Below are 23208 nucleotides of genomic sequence, written 5' to 3'. Positions count from 1 at the left end.
CTCTCCCCGCTCCCGGACTGTTGACTGGCCTTGTTTATTTTCAAACCTAGAAAAGTTTCCTTTCTTTTCCCTCTGAAGTGCAATAAACAGAAGGGGAGGGGAGGAAAAGCAAACAACAAACCCCTCACCATTTGTGGCAGGCAACAGCCTGGAAATCTCCAGCTCTCTTGTCAAGAGCTCTGGGGGAATGTCTGACACTTCTGGGCCCCCTGCACCTTGCAGCCTCCCTCCCGAGGGATAAACAACATCCTCCCCCCTCTCCTGGCCGCTTCTTCACTCACACAGACAGGCCCTGTTGCGAGGCAGGTGGGGCAAGCAGGGCTTGACTAATAGTGGAAAATCCGAGAGCATCGGAAAGATAAACAGTCACAGTCAGATAGTATAAAAGTCCTTTTTCTAGCACACGCCAGGTAAGCCTCAAATGACAGAAACTGTAAAAACATGCCGAGGTTCTCCTGCAGATGGATTAAACTAGCCCTCAGATAAACAGGGGAGGGGATGGCTTGTGCCTGGGGTCTTCCCAAATGCTAATCCCTTCCTTCCCCAGGCCTCCATCCAACCCCTCTCTTCAGGTGAGTGCCTGTGTGTACATCTTGCCCAACTGCACAGGGTAGTGCTCTGTCCATGGATGATAACCCAAAATGAACATTGTGCCCCATGTCCTGCTGAATGGATGGGAGTCCAATCTCCAGGACCTCTAGGGTATTGAACCACCATCTCCACTGACTGGTCAAAGATTTCATCCACTCTTAAAATCTAAGTGTCCATGTCTATGGCTGCCCTGCCTGTGTCATCATTGAGGGGGCCAGTCATCATTTTTGCCCAAAACTAGGCAGTCCAACTTTGTCTTCTAGAAAATCTGTAGACAGAGTTGGTAGAGAAATTAATTTAAAGCTCATAAAATGTAGTGGATAATGCTGTCCTTTCTGGGGGTTATTCTGAAGGTGTGTGGTGAGAGGTGCTTTTATTTAAGATGGTGCTAAAATATATCTGAAAGTCCACCTTTAGCTGCTTCCATCTTCAAGAAGCCCAGGTATGATGGGCAGTGAAAGACACCAATGCTTTGCAGCACCAAAGAAATCTCTAAAATGTCTTTTCTACCCAAGAGCAAGACAGTGGACCTGTGCCTTTGCCTTTCCCTGCCACGTTCCCCCACCATGAGTGAAATATTGGACATGACATTTTAGGAGAACCTTAAATATTATTTTAATCTCAAATGCTCTGTTATTGCAAGTGTCAAGTCCAACACTTCTTGTAAATACCTGGAGGACAGCCAGGTCCTGAGAACACAAGAGGTGTTAGGAACTGAACTTCATTGGTTAAGTACAGGAGAGCCACAGGAGCCAGCACTCTGACTTTCTGTACACTGATTTCTTTGTCTTAACCTGCTGTGTTTTTTTCCTCTTCCCTCCAGAGCGTTGTCTGCACGGCAGGACTAAAGTGGTATCCTCACCCTTCCCTGATTCATTGTGTCAAAGGCTGTGAGGTGAGTTTGGCGTTAGCTCAGGTGGTCCATGCTGGCTCCAAAATCCTGCAGGAACAGTCACAGCAGGCATGTGGGCTGTAAATGCTGGTTTTCAAGGGGGGCAAACAGGATTTTGCCCTGATCATCCTCTCAAACAGGCTGTGATTGCCTGCATCAGTTCTGACACTCAGTAGTGGAACTGGTGGTTTTCCTAGAGCCAATGGTTGGGTGTCTCTCACAGGAGTTACAATGATCAAGTAGCTCAAAAACATTGGTAGACCAAAAGAATTTCCCAGAATGTGGGAGTTTCTGGGAAATTGCAAAAACCTTCAGTTGTTTGTCCTTGATTTTGACATATTATTAGAGGGGCAATTCTTTCCAAGGCCAGTTAAGCTTTGGGCATTGGTGTGTGCAGAGAAACTTTAGGGAAGCCAGAGACAGAAATGAGACCACTGGGTGGACAGCACAGCTGGACAGTGAGCAAACAGCACATCCCTCCACTGAACCTCTATCTGAACCAGAAAAAAATAATCAGAAACACACAGTTACATTTAATCTGTGATACAATTTTACAGTCTTGCGTGTTACTTGAAGAAAACAATTATTTTGAAGGATGATGTTTCTGCTGGCAGCAGTCTTTGAAAAGCCTGAGAAGACTTAAGATGTTTCCAGTGGTTAAACAGGACTGGAGCACCTCTGTCTGGATCGTGGCACTCCTGTGGTTCCCATTGTGCCAGCCCTTGAGTATCTCGCCCATGTCAAGAAATCAGTCCTCGTGGTACCTCTGTGAAGTTGGGAAGCTCCAATCCCATTTTAGAAATGGATAGCTCACAGGCAGAAGGATAGTTGGCTGCTTTAGTTACAGGGACAGGCTGTGGCAGAGCTGTGTCTTCCCCCCCACATCTCCTGCCTTTCTGCTGCACTGGCCGTGCTCTCAGCACCCAGTAACCCAGTTTTACAGGCCCATTGAAATTATTTGCCCAAAGTGGCAGAACATGGGACTGAATTCCTAAATCTGACACAAAGCTCCAGACCACATTGCTGCGCGGTGGGATTTGTCTTGAAGTGAAAGACAGGTTTCCTTTGCATACAAATACTGGGCCCAAGAGGGTAATAACTCTCCAACAATGTAATAGTTTCTGTCTAGTTGTTCCCTAAATGAAAAGCATTCTGCTGTCAGTGCTCTGAATGTCATAAGCCCTCTCACACATCGCTTTCATGCAGGCTGGCTGGGAGCCCCCATTCTCCAAAGAGAGCTGAAATAACATCCAGAGACCATTAAGAAATGCCATTCAGGTGCTGATGCACCATTGGGTATCCATTCTCCTGCTGTTTAAGGATAGTTGTTACTGAGGCAAACTTTGCAATGATGTAATAATTTACCAGAAGCCATTATTACTGACATGCTTCTTCTCAGCATTTTCTTCCCTTCCATCATTGCTAATTGCCAGAGCCCTCTGCATCAATAGGAACTTTCTTCTTTTCAACATTCATTCAGCAGTGTCACTGCATCACAATCTATCATCTTGGAAGGCTTTGCCCAGACAATTGATAATGGCCTCTAGCATCATTTTTAGAGCATGATGCTTCCAGGATCCATGGATGGGCCAGAGCTTGTTCTCTGGCATTAAGATTTCAGAAGAAATGCCATCTTCACCAAGCCTTTTTTTTTTTTTTCTTCACAACTGTGGAAACAGTGCCTAATAAGCCAGTAGCTCAATAATGCTGGGCCATTAAGCTGATACAGTCCTTAATGTATGGACATCCTCAGCATTAGGGAGGGTTCCTGAACAGGAGGCTGTAAGTGGGGCATTATTTGACTCTTGGTGATCGCAGTGGGAACCCCGGCTGCTGCTGCAATGTGATTTTTTGTCGCTCCCTAGTGGCAGGAACAGAGGTTTATGAGTCAGCCCCGTACTTCTCAGCACCTAACTTAGGTGTTTCAGTAGAAAAGTAGTCCCTCTGGACTACCTCTATAGTCCTTCAAAAATATCAGAGCACTAAGACATGCAAGAAGAGCTGTAGACACCTCACCCCCCACAGCCAGGGTCTCCCAAAAGAGGATTTTGGACCCAAATCAGAATAGATGCTATTTGTCCTACTCTTCCCCTCCAAAGGACTAGCTTGCCTAGTCTGTGCCAGAGCAAACTCTTCCACGAGCTTCTTTTACTGATTTTCCAGCATTCATAGGTGTAGGGTACAGGCATAGGCATGGAAAATTAAAGTCAAGCTTTTCTTGACAAGCAGGCGCAGCCAGGCAACACAAGGGAAACATGGAGAAGCCTACAAAATTTCCTGGGAGGTTGGGCAAAGTTCATGGTTTTAAATATGACCGTGTTGGCATCAAAATATCTCTTCATCTATTTATAAATCATTCCCTTTTAACTCTTAGCATATTAATTAAATTGGAAGGGCGTTTGCAAGTCAAAGGCTTTGCCTGTATAAATAAGTCAATATCTGTGGAACTAAGTGGAGTTAAGGCAGTTTAAAGGGACAGGAGCCTTATGCTGTAATTTTGATTTCCTTGTCAACATTTGCCATATTTGCATGGAACTAAAAAAGTATCACCAATGAATCAGTCACCTCCCGGTAGTCCTGCTGTGGTTGCATTGTTGGATGGATTTCCTGTACCTGATAGAAATATTTAAATTTGCAACACACCAGCAGTAAAAGTGTGCATTTGCACCACTCCAGAGAGTCCATTTCAGCACTGATGAGCAGGGCCATGGCTCACTCTGGGGAGAGCACAGCGAGCTCTCATGGCTGATTCTTCACGTATCCCATCATCAGGGAGACTCTGGTACTGCAATTGCTGCAAAATCCTCCCAGGAAACCTCCACAAGCCACCCCACCTGCTCTGCAATGATGCCTTCCTGTAGGAAAGACCCTGGTATTTTTCTCAGTGAAGAATAAACACATTTTCCAAAGAGCAGATAAAGTGGGAATGGCCCCATGAGCCTGTGTGTGTAAGAAGGGTTACAGAGATATGACTGGGCTCTCTGCTGAGCACCCATTTTTCTGAGCAGTCATTGCTGGCTGGGATTCTCACAGGGGGCCTTTTTTACCATCAGGCACAGTTTTGACTTCCAAGAAAGATTTCTGTACTTGCTGACCAAGAGGTGTAAATGTGTAAAGAAAGACCAGACCTCAAGGCTTTCCTTCATAATTGTGGTGGTTGTTCAGGTCCTGTGCAGCACATGGACTAGTGATCCCATTGCACAGACCAGTGACCACATTTTCTTTTTCAAGGTGATTTACGAATTTTACTTAATAGCTCTCCACAACGCCCCTCTGAATAATTGCCACTATCCCAGCCCTGAGCTGTGGAGTGGAGGAAGATTATGTGTCATGGCCAAGGTCACACACAGTCACTGCTGGTTGGGGAAGAGGAGCACATGGTCCCTGTGCTGAGCTCAGACCACTTCCATTTCTCTTTGTGATTTGTTTTGTGCCCTCGTTGCTGACACGTGTTGCACAGTTTGGAGAACTGTGGTGAAAAGCACAGCTATTAAAAGCAAGCCTGTTTTGCTGTGATGCATAACCTTCTTCTTATCCCACACAGTTCTGGAAGGTTAGCTTAAAATTATCAAAGGTGCCACAGTTTTAGATGCCTGGATGCTGTCTCTGGGCCTAGCCAAATTAATATTCCTGAAGCATCCTCTTATGTGGGATGTGAAAAGCCAAGAAGGGCTCATTTCCCTTTCATCTACTGTCCTTTTTTTTCTGTCTGCTTTGAAGGGAAAGGGGAATAATTATCTTTGGCTTTTCAGGGCAGTTGGTAATGTTACAAACTATATGGCTCCTTCGAGTCTTCATGTTTTCCTTCTGAAATAGTGTTACAGGTTTTAGAATTATGAAATCATAGAATGGGTTGGGTTGGAAAGGTCCTTAAAGATGATCTTGTTCCAACACTCCTGCCATGGGCAGGGACACCTTCCACTAGACCAGTTACTCCAAGCCCTGTCCAACCCAGGCTTGAACACTTCCAGGGACTTCCAGGGGCAGCCACAGCTTCTCTGGGCAACCTGTGCCAGTGTCTTACCACCCTCACAGCCAAGGATTTCTTCCACATATGTGACCTAAACTTCCCCTCTCTCAGTTTGAAGCCACTCCTTGTCCTCTCACCACAGTTCCTGATGAGCAGTCCCTCCCTGACTTCCTTGTAGGCCCCTTTAGGCACTGGGAAGGTGCTCTGAGGTCTCCATACAACCTTCTCTCCTCCAGACTGAACAGCCCCAACCTTCCCAGCCTGTCTCCATAGGGGAGGTGCTCATTTTATCCATGTCCATGGTCTCAGTCTTTTCCTGCTTTTTCCTTTTTCAGCCTTTCATGGGGGACAACTACTGTGACTCCATCAACAACCGAGCCTTCTGCAACTATGATGGTGGGGACTGCTGCGCCTCAACAGTCAAGACCAAAAAGGTAGGGATGCCCCTTCCTCTTTTCATTGGGAATTCCTTGGTGACTGTTGCATTGTGCCTGGAAAAACAATTATTTTTTTCTAGAACAGGGGAGGTCCAAGGTCTCAGAAGGACCTTCAGCATCAGCTCACCACAGGCACTGAGTTCTTGCTGCTTCATTTTGAAGTCCTCTCTTGATGTTCATTTCCCACCATAACTCACACCTGTGCAAGGCAGGTTCTTAAATAACATTTGCAGAGGTGTTGATTCATTCTTATTTACAATAAACCCAGGCTTCTCTATGGGCAAGGGCTGGCTCTCTCCAAAACTTGGGGCATGTTCAGTAGCAAAGCTGTACCTATTACTCAGGAGACCTTCACACAGAAACACTGAGAAGGGGATATTTGTCCATCCTGATATCCACCCTCAATGCTCCAAAGGGAAATTAAAGGTTAAGAGTCTCTCTTTTGACCAGAGAGCAAAAGGGAAGTGGCTCTGTACTTTGATCCCTGTGTGTGCCTGGCTTGTTGCTGAGCATCCCATCCCCAAGTGGGACAGAGGAGTTTGTGGAGCAGGGCAGCAGGGCTGAGTGGAGATGGAAATAACCTTCTGCACAGAGACCACGTAGACAAGAACCTTGCAAAAAGAGACAAGTTAGTAACAGAGACCTATAAAATCATTATTTAATGTAGGGAGGATTCTTAGGAAAGTAAAATCCACTGTTTTTTATCACACAGCAGCAAGGGGGTGAAGTGGTAATTTCCTGGAAGCAGGATTCAAACAAATGAAAGAACCTCCTTCCTGGCACAATGTGTGTTTGAGTGATACGTTGCATTGCCACAGAGTATTATTAAGAACAAAAATATATTTGAAGTCAAAAAAAGAACAGGCCTATTTGTGGAGGTTTGCTGTGTCAGTGGCTATTAAACACTGTGATTTGAATGCAGTTTCTGGCTCAGGAATATTTAAACCACTGACTGCCTGAGCCTGAGGAAGGGTCCCTCCACACATCCTCTTTTTAAATGCTTCTTTAAGCACCCATTTCTGACCACGTTAGAGATGGTGACTGGAGTGATAGAGCTTGTGGCTTGGAGCAGTACAGCATTTCATATGTTTCTAACCACTGAATTTGTTTCCAAAGAAAAGAAAGCAAATTTTATCCTCTGCCATATGAATATTTTACCTTATCTTCCAGATTTTAGTATAGAACAGAACAAAAATCCAATAAGTAACTTATATTAATAAACAACCAAACTTGAGGGAGCTTGGGCTCAGCCTATGACACCATCTGTGTCACCCAAGTGAGGAAGAAGGTCCTCTACAGGGAGCAGTTCCTTTATAAGCCAACTTTGGCTGGAGGATTCTTTTCCTTGGTTCAGCTTTGGGGGCTGTCTCTGGCCCATCTGGGAACACTGGGGAAGGGAGATGGACGTGTCTTGGCAAGTGGAAGGAGTGAATTTCTCCACTGGGGAAGACACAGAGGAAGAGGTAGTTTGTCTAAATGTGCCTTTTTTTTTTTTTTGACAAATATTCCCCTGTATTGCTTTTGAGAGAGGACCTGGGAATCATGTTCAGGGAAGCACAGGCAGGTGAGCTCCTCTGTTCCCCCTGGTGAAGTAGGGCATGGAGGGCCCACAGCGGGCTCCCTGCTGAAACAACCTCTGCAGAGATGAGGGGGGTGACAGGCAGTGGCTCATCCTCAGTTGTCTCCAAGAAGAGATTCCTGTCTCTGGCTGATTTTCCACCTCCTGGGGAGGAGCAGCCCAACGGCAAGCACAGCTTGCTCACTGAACTCCCACCAGCCAGGAGGGCAGAGCTGGAAGTGCCCGGTAGCTCAGCATGGTGTAGGTCTTCTCCTCCCAAAACAGCCTGCCTGGGAAACTTTATCTCACTGCCTCAGGGCTTGAGAGCAGGCGATGAAAAATCCCAAGCAGCGCCAGAGGAGGGGAAGTGAGGTGCCTGGGAGGAGACCGACCCAAACCAGCCCCATCAAGGCAGGAGCTAAGGGCACAACCTACTGCTGGGGTGGGGATGGGACTGAAACACAAGGGATGTGAGAGCTGAACTGTGGGGGAGAGGGACAGGATTAAGGTTTGGGAGCAGAATTTATTGCTGAGCAGGGAGTTGAGGCAGAGTAGGATCTGCACAGAGTCGTGAACACTTACCAGCCAGGCAACTCAAGCTCAAAATATCTGCTGGCTTCACTGCCACCCAGAAATGAAGTGACCTCCCAAGGAGGGGAAGCGCTTTGTAGCCCAGTGGGTTACTGGTTTCTGTGCTAAAACTGCCTGATGCAAAGGACAAATGGTCAGAGACGGGCAGCTGGTCACACGTCTGATGGATTTCCCTCATGGAGGGGGAGGTTCTGTAGCTTTTTGGAGGTAAGTTCTGTTTTCACAGACTTCACTGGGAGCTGGATCACTGCAACTCGGGGAATTAGACTTGCCCTAGCTGGTAATTTAGGAACACCTATCCTAGAGATCACAGGGCTGAGCTTCCCCAGCACACTTTCAGCTTCCAAAATCTCCTCTCTCCCAAAACACCGACGACACTGCAGGTGCTGAATGAGACACTCGGGGGGAGCGAGAACAAAAAAAAAAAAAGCCAACACCTTCTCCTTGGACCTTCCACACTAAAAGCAAGATGCTAAGTCCCAGTTTATTACATTTATAGGGTAAAGGAGGGAATAATAACCCAGTCAGAGGGGCTGTGGGGTCAGGGCTGAAGAGGCAGCAGGCAGCACCTCGCTCCTGCAAAGCAGCCGCCGACACCTGCGGCAGCAGCCGTGGGGCCGTGGGGTTTGGCTCTGCGAGTTATTTTCCCGTCTGAGGCCTTTGACTGAGACCAGATTTCAGGCAAGGCTGTTCAAATACAGCCCTCCCTTTGAAGAGGTTTATGAGTGGAGCGTTACAGGAGATATTCCAAAGGGAAAAACAATGAAAGGTGAGAGAAAAGGGAGCTGAATAAAAATACTCCGCATACCAAATCCTTCCAGCACAGTTTGCCACCTACTTAAAAAGGCACAGTTTTAAAATACACATCGGGTGTAAAAGCCAAAAACCTGGAGGAGACATAGGGAGGGGCAAGTCCAGCTCTGTTAATTCCAATACCAGATGAGGATGTATTTTCATACGGTTGTAGAAAGAGCGAGACACATGAAAGAGACTTGCTTTGCTCCTTTTCTTTCAGGGTTACACACTATGTGGCAGATGTGTCAGTCTTTTAAAGCCCCTGCAAGTTTACCCATAAATGTCCGACATTTATGCAACACCTGTTTTTCTCCCAGAATGTCACAGGACATTTTAAAAGCTGTAGATTTATCATGTTTTCCCCGCTGCAGCCATCGCTGAGGTGACACATGGTTCACATTTAACAGAACATAGCAACTCGGCACATTATTTTAGGAAAGGGCTGAAGATTAACATCGCACCATGTGAAGATTCAGGAGTTAACAGTCGAGTAAGAGCTGGCTTCAGATCTTTAGTGTCCGCAAACTGTCAAGACTTAAGTTTCACTGCAGTCCCACTACCCTCCCAGACACACTTTCAGCTGCACACAGTGCTGTGAACAGGCTGCCTGAAAGCAAAACGCTTCAACCCGTATTCCCTTTAATTCTGAGCCCTCTTAATGTGAGATTTTCCACGCTCCTGTTTTGTTGCCCTGAAAATGCACAAGGGACTTGCAGGCAGCAGTCGCTTATCCCATGTTTTCCCTCTGCATTAGCAGGGAATGACCTTGTGCATTTTCAGCAGCGAGCAGGGAACGGAGCAGTGTGACTTATCTGACCAACCACCGGCTAATCAGCGCTGCTGCTTAGATAGGAAATAATGAGTATTTGCCCTGCACTGTTCACAATCAGGCTGGAGAGCTTAAAAGAAATCATTAAAGACCTCTTTTGAATGCTACAAAGCAGCATCGAATAAATTCAGTCATATTCTGGGCATAAATTCGTGGCAAGTGCAGTCAGCAAGCAGGAAAAAGAGACATTCATCAGCTTAATTATTTGTTGTGCGCTAATTGATCGGCGTCGCCCTGCAGCGGGCGGGAAGCCAGGGCTGGCACAGGGATGAGTGCCACCCAAGGAAGCAGGGATAGGGGCAAGGCTGTGTGGGGAGCAGGGGGCTGAGGGTCTTGGGGCAAAGGACGGGGCTGTGCTGCTCAGAGCTTGCCCCGTGCATGACCCAGGAGCAGCTTTGAGAGACAGGAAGGCCATTGCCGGCCAACCTCTAAGGGAGAGAAAGCTTCTGTTGTGTATCTGGAGGGGATAAAGTCTTCCGTGAAGGACAAAGCAAAAATCCCATCTCCTTTTAATCTTCCTCCCCTCCTGACCCAGCACAGGTTGCCAGCTCCCTTCTGCCTGGCTGCTCTAGGAAGCTGCTTCTTGCTTTGTATTCTGCCGCAGATAAAAGAAGATACAATTTTTTTATTTTTTTTTTTATAAAACATTACATCTGTGACACTGCCAAAGTGAGAAAAATAAATAACCTGGGCATAACTGTTTGTCTCTGGGCTGTTGGCTGCCTGTGAGGAGCTCGTGGGGTGTGCAGCATTACAGGGACAGTCTCTGGCTGTTTCCTTCTGATTCATTTCAGGAAATCTTCTCCCCAGTCACTGTCTCCTCCACTTCTTTTCTCTTCCCCTTTCCTTTTATAAGTTTTCCCTGGACAAGGCTGTCTAGAAAAGCTTCACAGAAATCAGAAATGTCTTTCTTTACACTCTGCTTATGTACTTTGTTCCAGACTCGTATCACAGGTTTGCTTAGTTGATGGTCCTGCAGTCTGGTCTCTGCAGATTAAAATACAGTGAATTTGCTGCTTTAAAATTCCCTCAACTTCAACTATTTGCAAGGGTGAACTTTCATCTGTCTTTCCTCTCTGCCTTTCCTTTTTGTCACGTAAGTGGTAAACCTACAGCTCCCATGAGAAAAACCTGCCTCACTCACTTATCACTCAGTTTTTCCCTCAGCTGCTTTGCCCCACAGCACTTAGAAAAAAAAGAGAAAAACTGTCCCGTCCCTTCAGCCTCTTGACATTTCTGCCCAACACCTTGGAGAGGAAAACCAGCGAGCGCCTCGGCGGAAAACAAATGAGGACTTGTGGTAGATAGAGGGCCGTGTGGGATTCATCCAAAGCTTTGCTTATCTAAAAGATAGGCGAGTTATCAAAACCTCTTCAGAGACTTTATGGCCGAGAATTCAAGGCCTAAAGAAAGGAGCTTTGAACTGAGGGGCTGCTGCTGGCTCCAGCAGGGATTTCCAAAGGCTGTCCCTGTCTCCCCAGAAAAGAGGGGGGTTTGTTGCACTCCTACCCCTAAGCCAACAGAAATAACCTCTCCTTGGAGAAATAAGTGCCTTCTCCCAGCTCTCTAACTGCAACACAGACCTGTGCTGGAGAATCTCAGGTCTTGCTCTGTTCACAGAACATGGTTTTGAGGCAGTTGGTGCCATTAGCAGCCTAAGTGACCACCCCGGCTGAGGAAAGTCTGCTTATCCAGAAGAAGTGATGCTCCAGTGCTGCTCCCAACAACTTGAATGTCCCCAGCTGGATGTGTTTGTCGGCTCTATAATTAGCAGGGGAGATACAATGAATGGTGGGTGAGCAGGGAGGAAGGAAGGATACAATGTGGAGTGTTGCTTCATGCCTCTGGAAGCGGCTGAGTGCTCCAAGCACGCTGGTTCACCCCGATGTGTGGGTGAACTCACTTCCTCACGAGGTGTTGGTCTCAGGCTGTAGCTGTTTGCCATGTGAGGAGCGTTTTCAGTCAGGGTGGGTTGGGATGGGAGCTTATTTTGGGGCTCAGAGCTTGGTTTCATAATCGTTCAGGGAGGCTTTCCAGGCGGCAATAAATTAAAAGCAGTGATGGTAGTAGCACATGTTGCCTATCCTGAGAGAGAACGTTCTTGGCTTCAAGGGACATGGGGCTTCCCACAACATACGGCATTCCCAGGGGACATGCTAGTGGAGGGTGTTTGCTTTGCTATCCGACCTCACTTCATTAGCAAGTGTTACAAAAACCAGCGAACAAACCTTCCCTGCTCCACCGCCAGCTATTTGGCCTCTGGGTGGTCTGGCTCCTATTAAATCTTTGGTGATTATTTAGACTAATTACATTCATGTTTGCACAATCAGTAGCACGAGGGTAGGAAGCACAGCTGATTGCTGAGCAACTGAGCTCCATGTGGTTTGGCACACGGGCTCCCTCGCTCTGCTCAGCGGGCAGGCGGGGATGCGGGATCCATGCGGGCAGGGCTTTCCCGGGAATCCCTGCTGGCGTTGGGCCATCCTGCTTCCACTGGTTCTGGTGAGGCTGCTCCCAATTTACACACGACGGAGAGAGCGGAGCATCTGTTGGGTTCAGCTGAGCTGCCTCTTGATACGCCGCGTTTGCTGGTTTCAGTGGGGGAAGGCTCGGTTTATGGTGGGGCAGTTAACAAAAATTCAAGCTTTTAGAACTGCATGTGCTGCATGGAGAGGAGGTTTCCTGCCAGTTCTGTCTTTGCCTTTCCCAGGCCCTCTGGAGCAGTGCCCTAGGTGTGAACCTGCATACCAGCACCCAGAGTTAAAAGGGGGCTCGCTCCTTGTCCGTTATCTCAAGCTGGTGACCTCAATGCCGAAAAACACTGAGAAGACCCTTACAAGATGCATTTTTTGTCCCACAAGGGCCTTGTCAGAGAACAGAATACTGCCTGTTGTTTGAGCTGGGAGGCTCTGGGAGGTGCAGGGCCGTGACACTCAGCACGGGGTGCCACACTTATCTCCCAGGCCACGCTGCCCGTGGAGGCTGTGCCTGCGCTGCAGCCTCTGTAGCACCAGTTAGGCCTGTCTGGGAGATTTCGCAAACACTTCAGGGCTGAAATCTAACAACAGGCTGTTTCCCAACACTTTGCAGCTCTCCTCCCTTCCCCAGGACCGATCCTGCCTGCCCTGGTGCTGCTGTGAGCCAACCCCAGGTGCTGAGCAGGAGGCACAGCCAGGTCAGCCTGATACCAGCCTCTGTCAGGGACGAGCTCCCAGCCTTTGCAGAGCTGTTTCCCATCCCTCCCTGTACCTGTCTGGGATTTCTCCTGTCAACATTCCCACCAGTTCCCTATGGACTGGACTTTCTCAGCAGGGATCTGCCTTAGGATGTCACCAGCCTCTTCAGATAGATGCGTGTAGCGAGGAGTTGTGACCTCTCACTCGTTCCATGACCTGGATCCTAGTTCTGTGCTGCTCTGTTGTATCTTTGTCTTTGTTCCCATAGTTGGCAGCATGGCATCCAGGACAAATCCAGCCCTGTTTCCAAGAGGCAGCTCGGGTTTTATCCAAGGTCTTGTTGTTTGGGGTGGGAGAGGATTTTTAGGGCTCCCATGCCTTGGTGGAGAATGAAGTCTGGGTTCATGCCCTGTGCAGCACGGGTGGTGAGTTGGTTGAGGTGATGGTGTCTTGGATCTCCTGTGCATTACACCCAGGACATCCATGCCATCCTCCTGCCCAGCCCCTCATCCACCTGCTGTCCTTGCTCTTCTGGGTTCAGAGCAGGGTGCCCTGCACGCCCTAGGTGATGGGTATGATGTAAGTCGTGTCTGTTTTCTCCTGATGATGGATAGGTCTGTGGTCCAGTGTGGTTCTGGGGTGACTCACATTCCCTTGAGTGCTGTCCATCCACTCCATGGCTGTTCTGGATCATCTCCAGGAGATGTGTGTGTGTAGGGGGTACGTGTAGGCGTGTGGAGCTGTGTTCTTCAGTTATGCCTTTTTAAACCTATTTTAGTTAGTCTGAGGGTGCAGTATCTTGTACTACTGCATCTAATCCAGGCTGTAAGCTTAATTTTTATCTTTTTCTTCCTGCCCTCCAAGGTATTTGCCAGGTTTTCAGGGAGATAGATGCCGGTGAAATGCAGGGCTTGGCAGGTGGAAGGAAGAGGAGCTGATTCCTTACTACTGGCTTTACAATGGGTATATCTGGGAATTTCAATGCAGGTCATATATTCTGTTAATGAGTCGGGCTTTCACAGACCTATTTAAAAAGAAAATAGGCAGTTAATCTTGGAGTATGTATATCTGGGCTCCACACCTAAATGGGCTATCATTCAGCAAAAGGTTCAGCATTTATTATTTCTAGCACATCCACTCCAGAGGGCTGTCACTGTGTGAGCCCAAGGCAATAGACAGTCCTTCTTCTAAGGGGTTTTACATTTTCTCTGAGCTGGGTACTTCTGACAGTCCCACTGGATTCTGTGTGTGGGTTAGATTCCCTAAATACCTATGGAAATCAGGTCCTCAGGGAACTCAAATGTGTATTTGTTGTAAATGTTGTTTAAAGTGGAAACCCCGCATTACTGTTAAGTGTTTGGAGAATTTTGTCATGTCTAATACAACTGTGGCTGTGCTCATAGAAATCTCTGCCTTTTCACATAATAGAAAACTGATCTCTGGAGCTCACTGCCATAAGACAAAACAATTCATCTATCTGGACAATAGCACTGTAAAAATCGAATTGCATAAAAAGCCTCCATAAGGGACATAAAGTGAATAAGACTGATCTGATCAAGAAGAAACCCTTCTACACTCAGGCTACCCACTGCTGGGAACTGCTGCTGAGCCACGGAGCTGTCTGCTCCTGGGGCCACAGCTCTGCTTCAGAGAGAAAGCTTCTGCTCCTCTGTCCATGACCACTATTAGGAAACGAGAGGGTTTCTGGAGGACAACACACAGCAAGACATTTCTTCTCTAGTGGCTCCATCTCACCAGGAGCTGGTTGTAATGCAGTAGGGATCCAGTCTTGTACATGCACCTTTTCAAGTCACCCCAGTGCTGAGCACAGGCTTAGGGTGAGCTGTAAGAAAGCCCAGGAGAAAACAAGGGACTCACAAGGAGAAATGGGAGGAGAAGGAATGAAGGAGGTAGAGCACTTCAGGCAACAGCAAACTCATGCCAGTTTGGGTGTCTGTGGCCACTGTTTGAGCACAGCCCACAGAGTAGGTGAGGGGGTTTGAAGACACAGCCGTGGTTTGGAGACACAGCCGTGCAGGGCTTTCTTTCCCTCTTGGCTCTGATGTTCCTGCAGGTGAAGTGGGAGCATGTCTGGGATCTTTGTTCCTGCATCATGTCCCACTTAAGCAGGGACAGCAGCAGAGATGAAGTGCAGTAGGCTGTCAGGACTAATGTCAGCCACTTTACTGAACTGCCTGAATTGGGTGTGTGGTTGTCCTGTGCTCAGTGCAAAGGGTGAATCCACCTTCCCTGTCTCCCCTTTGAATGAAAGGGCCACTTAATCACCTTTGTCAGGCTGTGACAGAAAAACACAGTGAATCCAGGCCAGGGAGAGCAAAAAGCTTGATCAAGACAAATGAAGGAATCAGGGTCCCAGGTCTTGCCTCCAACCATTAACTTCATTGTACAACAGGGAGGATTTTCTAAGTCAAAATCATTGCCAAATGCAGACTGAACTGAATGATTCAGTAAAAAAATAAAAAGAGCAGGAAACTCCAGACATATTTAAACATTTTTTTTGAGCATTTTCTAAGTGAAACAGGTTTTTATTTGAAGACATAATGTTTGCTGTGAAATAGTCTTTTTTATTTGTTTGTCTTGAAGGGAAAGGTCAAACCTGAAATGCAGTAGATAATCTAAACCAAAATGTTTCCTTCTACAGTGAACAGAAAAACTCAATTTTTTTTCATGTATCTTTTCTTTTTTGTTTCCAGTATTTTAATTTAGTCATTAAACAAACCCTCCTCAGCCTCCTCCCCAAACCCCATTGTTTGCAGACTTCTCTGTTTTCCTATCTAAGAATATTCATAACACTGTGATACAAGACAGTCCTGCTTGGGCTGGCTTCTGTTGGATCAAGTGACTCTTAAGCTCCTATTGTTTTCTGCAGTTTATAAACTTACTTAGTTGCCAGTTATTTGAATTCATTTGCTTTTAACTTTTCGGACTATCTCTTTTCTTTGCAACCTCCACATTTGCGCAGTTTGTAGATTCAGATTATTCAGCAGTTGGTTATTTAATTCACAAGTCTCCAAGGCCGTGATGAAGAGCCATCACCCTGTTCTACCTGGAGGGCCATGTCTTGTGTGAATGAAGTCAAAAGCAGAGGGAGGAGGCTCTCCCAGCCCTGATTTGGTGATGAGCCTTGGCTATTTAATGTCTCTGTCAGCATGTCCCTGCCTTAGGCTCCCCAGTTGTGAAACAAAGCTCCACACCCCTCCTTCCCGTCAGGAGAAAGACACGCTGGACACGCAGGGACACGTGTGGAAGGTCTAGGTGGAGATGACAGCACAGTGCTGGGTCCACATTCCTAGATGTGCTGTGGGTGATACACAGGCAACAGGCAGACTCAGGCTTCATAGCCTGGAGAAAGTGTTTATGAAAGAGAGAGTGAACGTGTGGCAGCAGAGCCAAGGGAGGCAGACGGAGCGCGCGAGTGCAGCCCTTGCCGGGAACGTTGGAGCAGGTTGTGGCATTGCCTTGGAAGGAGTGTAGAGGAGGGGAATGAGCTCATTTGCTCTGTGCAGATGGGAGAAATTCTTGGGAATTCACTTCAGGGCAAGTGAGACACTTTTCCACCACCACCTCCTATTTTTCAGGTAAATACTATGATGCAATAGGCCCAAATCAACTTTCACTAGCTAAGCATTGCAGGGTAATGTTTCAGCTCCTTCTCATGCTTATCCAGAGGGATCATGGATAGATGGCAGCCAGTGCACGTAGCAGCATCTCGTTGCATTCCTTTGCAGTTCCTCAGTGCCCCTTAGCTGCATGTCCTGACCTCAAACACGGGAGGTGTTCAGACAAAGTCTCTGCTGGACTCCACTGATCTGCAAGATAGTGTTTGGTTCCATTCCTGAGGAACTGAAACCAAGAGCATCCACAGTTAAATGCACAAATGGAATTAGGCATGGCAGCAGCACCCAAGCCCTTCTGTAGAATGATGCCCTACGGAGGGGAGATTATGTCCCAGGAGTAGGGTTCCCCAAAGCCCCCATGCTGGAGGTGAGTAGGAGTGCTACAGGGGGGCTGGAGTTGGGACCTGTCAGACCCAGCAGTGTTTGGTGAGCCTCTGATTTGGTCATGTGAGATGAGGGTTTGTAACTTTGCTGTGCTTTAGTGTTTGCAGCCATTTGGGTAAGTCTAGCTTTCAGAAGCTGGTGCTGTAATGTGATCCAAGCACTGTGGTAAGTACCCTAAAAAGGCCCAGAGTTGCCTGAGAAGTACCTGTCTCCTCAGCCAGTTGTGTTCTTGTGCTTGATGGGAACTGTGAAGGGAGTATATGCTGACAGGTAATCACATGAGTTGACCAGGTTCTTCTTTTCACAGCCTTTCATGTAGACAGGTAGCTCACCCGAGGCCTCAGTGCACCACCAGCTCAGCACTAACATAAATCACTGTAAAATGTAACACAGCTGAAGGTTGCAGCTGATCTCTGAAGATTTCACTCCAGAGGTCTCGTTTGTTCTCTAGGCTGCTGTAGGTGTGTTCCCTCCTTCATTTCTTTGTGTCTTTGGCTTCCTTCCCCAGGTTACACCATTTCCTATGTCCTGTGACCTACAAGGAGAGTGTGCTTGCCGGGACCCCAACGCCCAAGAGCACAACCAGAAAGACCTCCGTGGCTTCAGTCTTGGGTAATGCCAAGCGACGTGGAATGGAGGACCACACTGCTCAAGGCAGGCTAGGAGAGACACCACATCCCTTTTGGTATCGTTTTTAACATTTAGCTGCTCAACTGGATGGCGTTTCTGCACCAGGGACCCTTAGAATTCAACCAGTCTGCCTTTAATTTTTGTCCAAGGAGAACTAAAGTAGGGGTTTATGTATTAACTATATCTTAAATAGTGATGACGAGAAACAACCAACCAAGAGTCAAGTCGAGAAGACTTTCATGTATCAAAACAGCATGTTATGCCCACCTAATTTGAACAGTTCATATCTAGATTCAAGGCGAGAAACAAACTATTTATGTACACATATTTATAGAAATAAGTAGAGAAAGAGAGAAAGAGTGAGAGATTATGATCAACGCAAAAACACTTTCCCCTCCCCAGCACTCACAACTCAGACCATTCATGGGAGAGGCTGTGCTCTTGGAGGACTCCAAGCTGAGCCTTTTCTGATGCTGAATGCCAAGGTATCACATGCTCGGGGCACTGAGGTTGGGGTAGGATCTCCACAGGGCTGGGCCTCTTGGCAAGTGACCTGCCAGACGCCCAGCCAGCTCGAGATGTGGGATGCATCTGCTCCTCACAGGAATGCTAATTCCAGCCAGGGAGCTCAGCAGACTGCAGTGGCCTTTCTGTACAGCTCCTCCTTCTCCCCCTGCTGCCCTCAAAAAGCCAACAAAAAGCCCCTTTGTAGCCTGAAGGGCTTCTGGGACGTTTCTGTGTGGAGATGGGCAGGTGGTCCCATGGTGGAGTCAGGGAGTGGGGAGTCTAAGGACTGGCATTGAGGAATGTGGATGGATGATTGTTTCTGAGGAGCAGAGAGGGTAACTCACGCCCGCACTTGTCATTTGAGCATGTCTGCTGCTGCTACTCCTGCTGCTATGTCCCATTCAACTAGTATCCTTACTGTGTCAGGACAGGGTGAAAAACAACCCCATGCAACCAAACAGTCTGCCTTAAAGCTTACCTACAACCTGCCTTTCAAACCCTCTGGTCTCTTCCTCAGCATTGGGGCAAGAAAAAAGGACACCAGCCAGCCAAAGAAATCTGCTTTCTGGTCTCCACCCAGCCAAGTGGTTCTCGAGACCTCCCCCACCCCACTCTTACAGTGGTCTCTATCTGACAACTGCTTCATGCTCCTGTTTTTTCAGGAGAGGGGAAGAGGAGGAGACACATGCCAAGGGGGAAGGATCACAGGAGATAGTATTAGAATTTTGGCCATATTTGTCAGTATTAAGCTGCCAGGGCAGTGGGTCAGACCCTTTTAACAAACCAGGAGCTTAGCTGCTTGTAATCTTCCAGAACGAAGGGCATTAGCTGCAGCAGATCTCACACTTCCCTGCCATCCTTCTGTTTCAGTCCAGAGGGGAACATGTTGTGCCAGATCCTTGGTGATTCTTTTCATCACAGGGTTCATCACACAGAGCCACTGAGATGCCCAGGGCATCTAGTGCTGCCACTGCTGCTACAACCCATCCCATGGAAATCCCAGAGATCTTTCCAGTGTGGCTTGGGCATGTATCTGCTGTTTCCAGCTCCTGCTAGGAAGAACACACATCCAAAAGAGCATCCTTCCAAAGTGTTGGGTCTGCCTGTTCCTTGGGACTCTCCTGACTTTTACAGTCTACTAGGTAAGGACAGGTTGAAAGATTTTTCCCTACTTCTGCTTGATTGAACATTTAGGCACTGGGGCAAGTCAGAACGGTAAGGGGAGGGGTCATTTGGCTCATGAAGATGGATGTAAAAATGGGTAGGAGAGCTAGAAATGGAAAACTGATAAGAGTGGTAGGTGCAAGGAACCAGACTCTTGGTACCCACTGTTGGGGTTGTTTCTATTGGAATAAACCAGAGATGAATCTCAAGAACTAAAATGCAGAGACCTGGAGAGGTGATTGTTGTTAGAAGGTGAGGAGCTGTCTGTTGGGAAGCTCCAGTTATTCCTGGAGAAGGCCTGGCCATGGGAGCTGTGAGGATGGCTCTGCCCCCACCATGCAGGGGTGTATTGGAAAGGGAGGTGCAGTGGGATCAGGGCTCTTTCCATGGAGTCAGACTGAGCATCCTCTAGTGTAGAGAACAGTGGCATAATCTTCCACTTTTGCCCCTTGCCATCTAACATGGGAAGTAAATAACTGTGGAAAGGTTGTTGTTCTCTTCTGGTCCCTTCATCCTCCCTTTTTTTGTTGGCAGTTTGTTCATGTGCCATCCAGCCCATGAGAAGAGCTCACAACCCCAAAAGCCTTTCAGGCTGCCAAAGCATCATGCCCTCAATGCCTGAGGCATCTGGGCATGATCTTCCCTCTCCACCCCACCTGGGTTTCACCCTGGCAGGGAGCCTCAGTTCAGGTCCTGCATGCATCCTGAAGATGCCTTTCCCAGTTACGGAGCTCAGCATGGAGGAGATTTCCCATCTGCTTCTCCCACCCCGGACAGTGCCCAGGAGAGACAGGTCTGTACAGGCATTATTGCCACTTGCTGCTGTGGGCTCCCAGGAGCTCGGGGCCAGCTGAGCCCCTCAGGCCAGCCAGGGCCAGCCCCTGCTCGCCGAGCTGGAGACCTTCTCAGCTCAAGGGAGTTGGTGGCTTCTCATCAGCACAGCCTCCCACCTCAGCTTCACTCCTGCAGTCCTGGGGTGCCCCAACTCCCTTTCCCACGGGCAGGCTTTCCATGCTGCTATTTGATTTTTTTTTTCTAACTACCACGTTGGCACTGTCCATCTCCTCCAGCAGGGCTGACAGGACTGGGAGCAGGAAAAGTTCTGCTCTGAGTCATGTTAAATCCAATGACTTTTTTTATTTTTTTCCATTAGGGCAAAGCTTTGCCCTCTGTGTTTCAGGTGCTGTGTGTACCATGCACCCAGAGGGATATGGATAGGGGAGCCACGGGACACAGGAAACTGCTCAGCTCTTGTCCCCTGTGCTCCCAACCTTAGGCAAGGCCAGCTGGATGGCCTTGCAGCATCTACCACTGTTTGGGCTTCAAATGCCCAGTGGACTCCTAGGAAAGACCCTCTGTGACTGTGGTGGCCGTTGGGTGGGAAGTGGGAGGGACATCACCCCTGAGTCAGCGGCATAGGGAAACATCAAACCAGAAGTCTGGGGGAAGAGAAGAGGTGCTCATACTGGTGAAATTTAGCTGCTCATAAAGTCCAGGTCACATTAGTGCCAAGATCTTCTCTGTCACAGATAGTGAGCCAGGGCTGCACCTTACCTGGGGCCACCAGCCAGCTCCTGGCTCTGGGTGATGTCCACGGCCAGGGGGAAGGGAAAGCTGGAGCAGAAAGCGGTGAACATGGTGGGGTGGGAAACTCCAATCAGCTGCTACCCCTCTCCCTCCCCACCCTCTGGCAGATGGGCTGAGCTGGTGTCCTCCTGCTTTTCTTGCGTCTTCTGCTGTCCCACCCAGGCTGAGAAAGGAGGATGGCACCAGAGGACTCTTGGAATCGGGTTCCAGCTACCTCCCTTCCGGTTTCGGTTTCACTTGGTTGTAACTGTCGGTTTGTTCTAGGTTTTACCTGTGTTTAAGAAAAAAAAAAAGAAAAAAAAAGGGAAAAAAAAAAGAGAGAGAGAGAGAGAGAGAGAGAAAAAGAAAGCCCGATAGCCAACAAAAGTTTCTTGCTGCGACTGATTCAAATGGGAAAAAAAAAATAACAAGTGAGGCTTTACAGAGAGGGATAAAAGAGGAAAAAAAAAAAAACATAAAAAAGGAGAAAAGGAAAAGAAAATCTGCATAATCCAAATCCAAGAAGAGCAAAGCCTATTTTTGTGTGTTTGAAAGGAAAACACCGATTCTGCCAGCTGAGTAGAGAGCTAGATACTAAGTGTAGATTTCCCTAGAAGTACCGTGAGGTTTTATAACATTGTCTGGTTTTGTTTTCCTCGTGCGTTGTGATAAATCCAGGAACTAAGGCTAAGGGGTTTTTCCCCTGGTATATTGTTGTTTGTAGGGGGAGGGGGGCGGAGTTTGGTTTTGTTTTTTTTTTTCCAGATTATTTTTTTAAGTGTGTATTTGTGCTTATTTTTACGTTATCCAACTGTACATACGCATTTAACCAGTATTTCACTGTGCTCTAATTACTGCACTCAGAAGCACTGCACAGTCTGAATCCCAGAGAGCTGAGAGAGACTAAGAGTGAGTGGGGAAGGAGAAAGCTGCTACCTGAGCAGACAGGTGATTCCCAAAGGTGGGAAGCGGGGTGCCAACCATCCCCTTCCCACACTCCGGCCGGTTGTTTCCATTCGAGGCCAAGCTAGAAGACAGGAAGGGATGGGGTGAAGTCAACCATGGATGGGGTGAAAGTCAGCCAAGGCCGGGATGCTCAGAGGGGTTTCAGAGCTGGCGGTTTGGCCTTTGAACTGATTTGGATGTCGTGGAGATTCCCAGCCTTTCAGCAGCATCTTGCCCTCCCCTGCCCGATCCCTGGAGGCCCCAGTGAGAGTTATTGGGCACGTTCATACCACTGGGAGAGGACCATGTGCCCGGCATAGATACACTCCAGGTACCTCCATGGTTGTGGGCCCCATTTTGGTCTCAGTGGTGCAGCTGAATGGATTTACTTTACGTTTTTTTCCATGTCATCCCATGCTGTGGGGAAGGCCATCTCCCTGCTGGGGATGCAGCAGTGCTCCTGCCTCCAGTTGACCTTATATGTTGGGCACACTGAAGCCCTGGGGACAGCCCCCTTTCACTGAAGGACCTTGACCACTGAGTTCAGTGGGAGCACGACCAAAACATCAGCAGGAGCAGGTCCGGGTGGCCCAAGATGTATTTCCTTGGAGCTACGGTCAATGTGGGCAATAGGGGTTTGGTGTTGGGCTGTTCCTGCCACCTGGGGGGTTCAGATCCCAGTTCATTTTGGCAGGAGCAAAGTGAGGCTTCATGTTTTGTCTCTGTCTTCGTTTGGCAAACTGAACTCTCCCCTTTTCACCGGATCTACACATCCAAGATTCACTAAGAGTGAGAATCGCTTCCTCTGAGGCCACACACAAGAGCTTGGGTTGGCTTCAGGTGTTCGATGAGGAGCCTTGGTGCAACTTGGTGGTGGTGTTAGGTCCAGTTGTCTTTGGTTCCCATTCTGGCTTAGTTTAGTCTTTTGGGTTTTTTTCATTCTTTTGGTGAGGCCATAGTTCAGCCACCAGTTTCCATCTTCTGAGTGCAAAGAACCAGGGCTTTAACGAAACATTTCACCAGCAATTCAAGAGGGAATTGGAACCATTGCGGAGTTTGCATTGTACGGCCTCTGTAATTACGTACCTGTCTGCAGATGATGGGCTGAATTTTGCTCCCATCAAGTCAACACAGGTTTTTGTTGTTGTTGTTGACTTCCCTGGGAGCAGGATTGAGCCGTACTATATATATAAATATATATATAAATATATATATGATATATATATAATATTATGTGTGTAATATTATATATATATCAGTGTAATATTTACAAATAAAACTGTGATCTCGTCTAGAGAAAAATGTATTCATATTACCAACTGCTCTTCCATATTTATGTATCATATTGTATCTTTTTATTATTGTTATAATTATTATGATTATTATGGTTATTATTATTATTATTATGGAATCTTTCTTGGCACCTTTTGGAAGCCATGTCAACCAATACTCCAATGAAGTGCTGAGGATCTATTTTCACAAGAATTCTACTGGTCTACTGTATAAAAGAGAAAAGAAAAAAAAAAAAAAAGAAA

The 23208-nt window shown here is 47.6% G+C and overlaps 1 protein-coding gene across 1 annotated transcript in view; it reads left to right on the top strand.

The window, feature by feature from the left end:
• PAPPA (pappalysin 1) overlaps nucleotides 1–23208 on the top strand; it is a 181062-nt gene extending 157854 nt beyond the window's left edge. The window contains exons 20-22 of the mRNA XM_008920190.3: nucleotides 1415–1486; nucleotides 5789–5887; nucleotides 17370–23208. Coding sequence (XP_008918438.1) covers nucleotides 1415–1486; nucleotides 5789–5887; nucleotides 17370–17477 — 279 coding nt within the window. The 3' untranslated portion in view covers nucleotides 17478–23208. The remainder of the gene's footprint in view (nucleotides 1–1414; nucleotides 1487–5788; nucleotides 5888–17369) is intronic.

The sequence above is a fragment of the Manacus vitellinus genome, unplaced genomic scaffold, assembly GCF_001715985.3.
Source record: "Manacus vitellinus isolate BGI_N305 unplaced genomic scaffold, ASM171598v3 scaffold_27_pilon, whole genome shotgun sequence".
Lineage (NCBI taxonomy): Eukaryota > Metazoa > Chordata > Aves > Passeriformes > Pipridae > Manacus > Manacus vitellinus.
The sequence above is the reverse complement of the archived record's forward strand: the minus strand, read 5'-3'. Positions and strand labels throughout refer to the sequence as shown.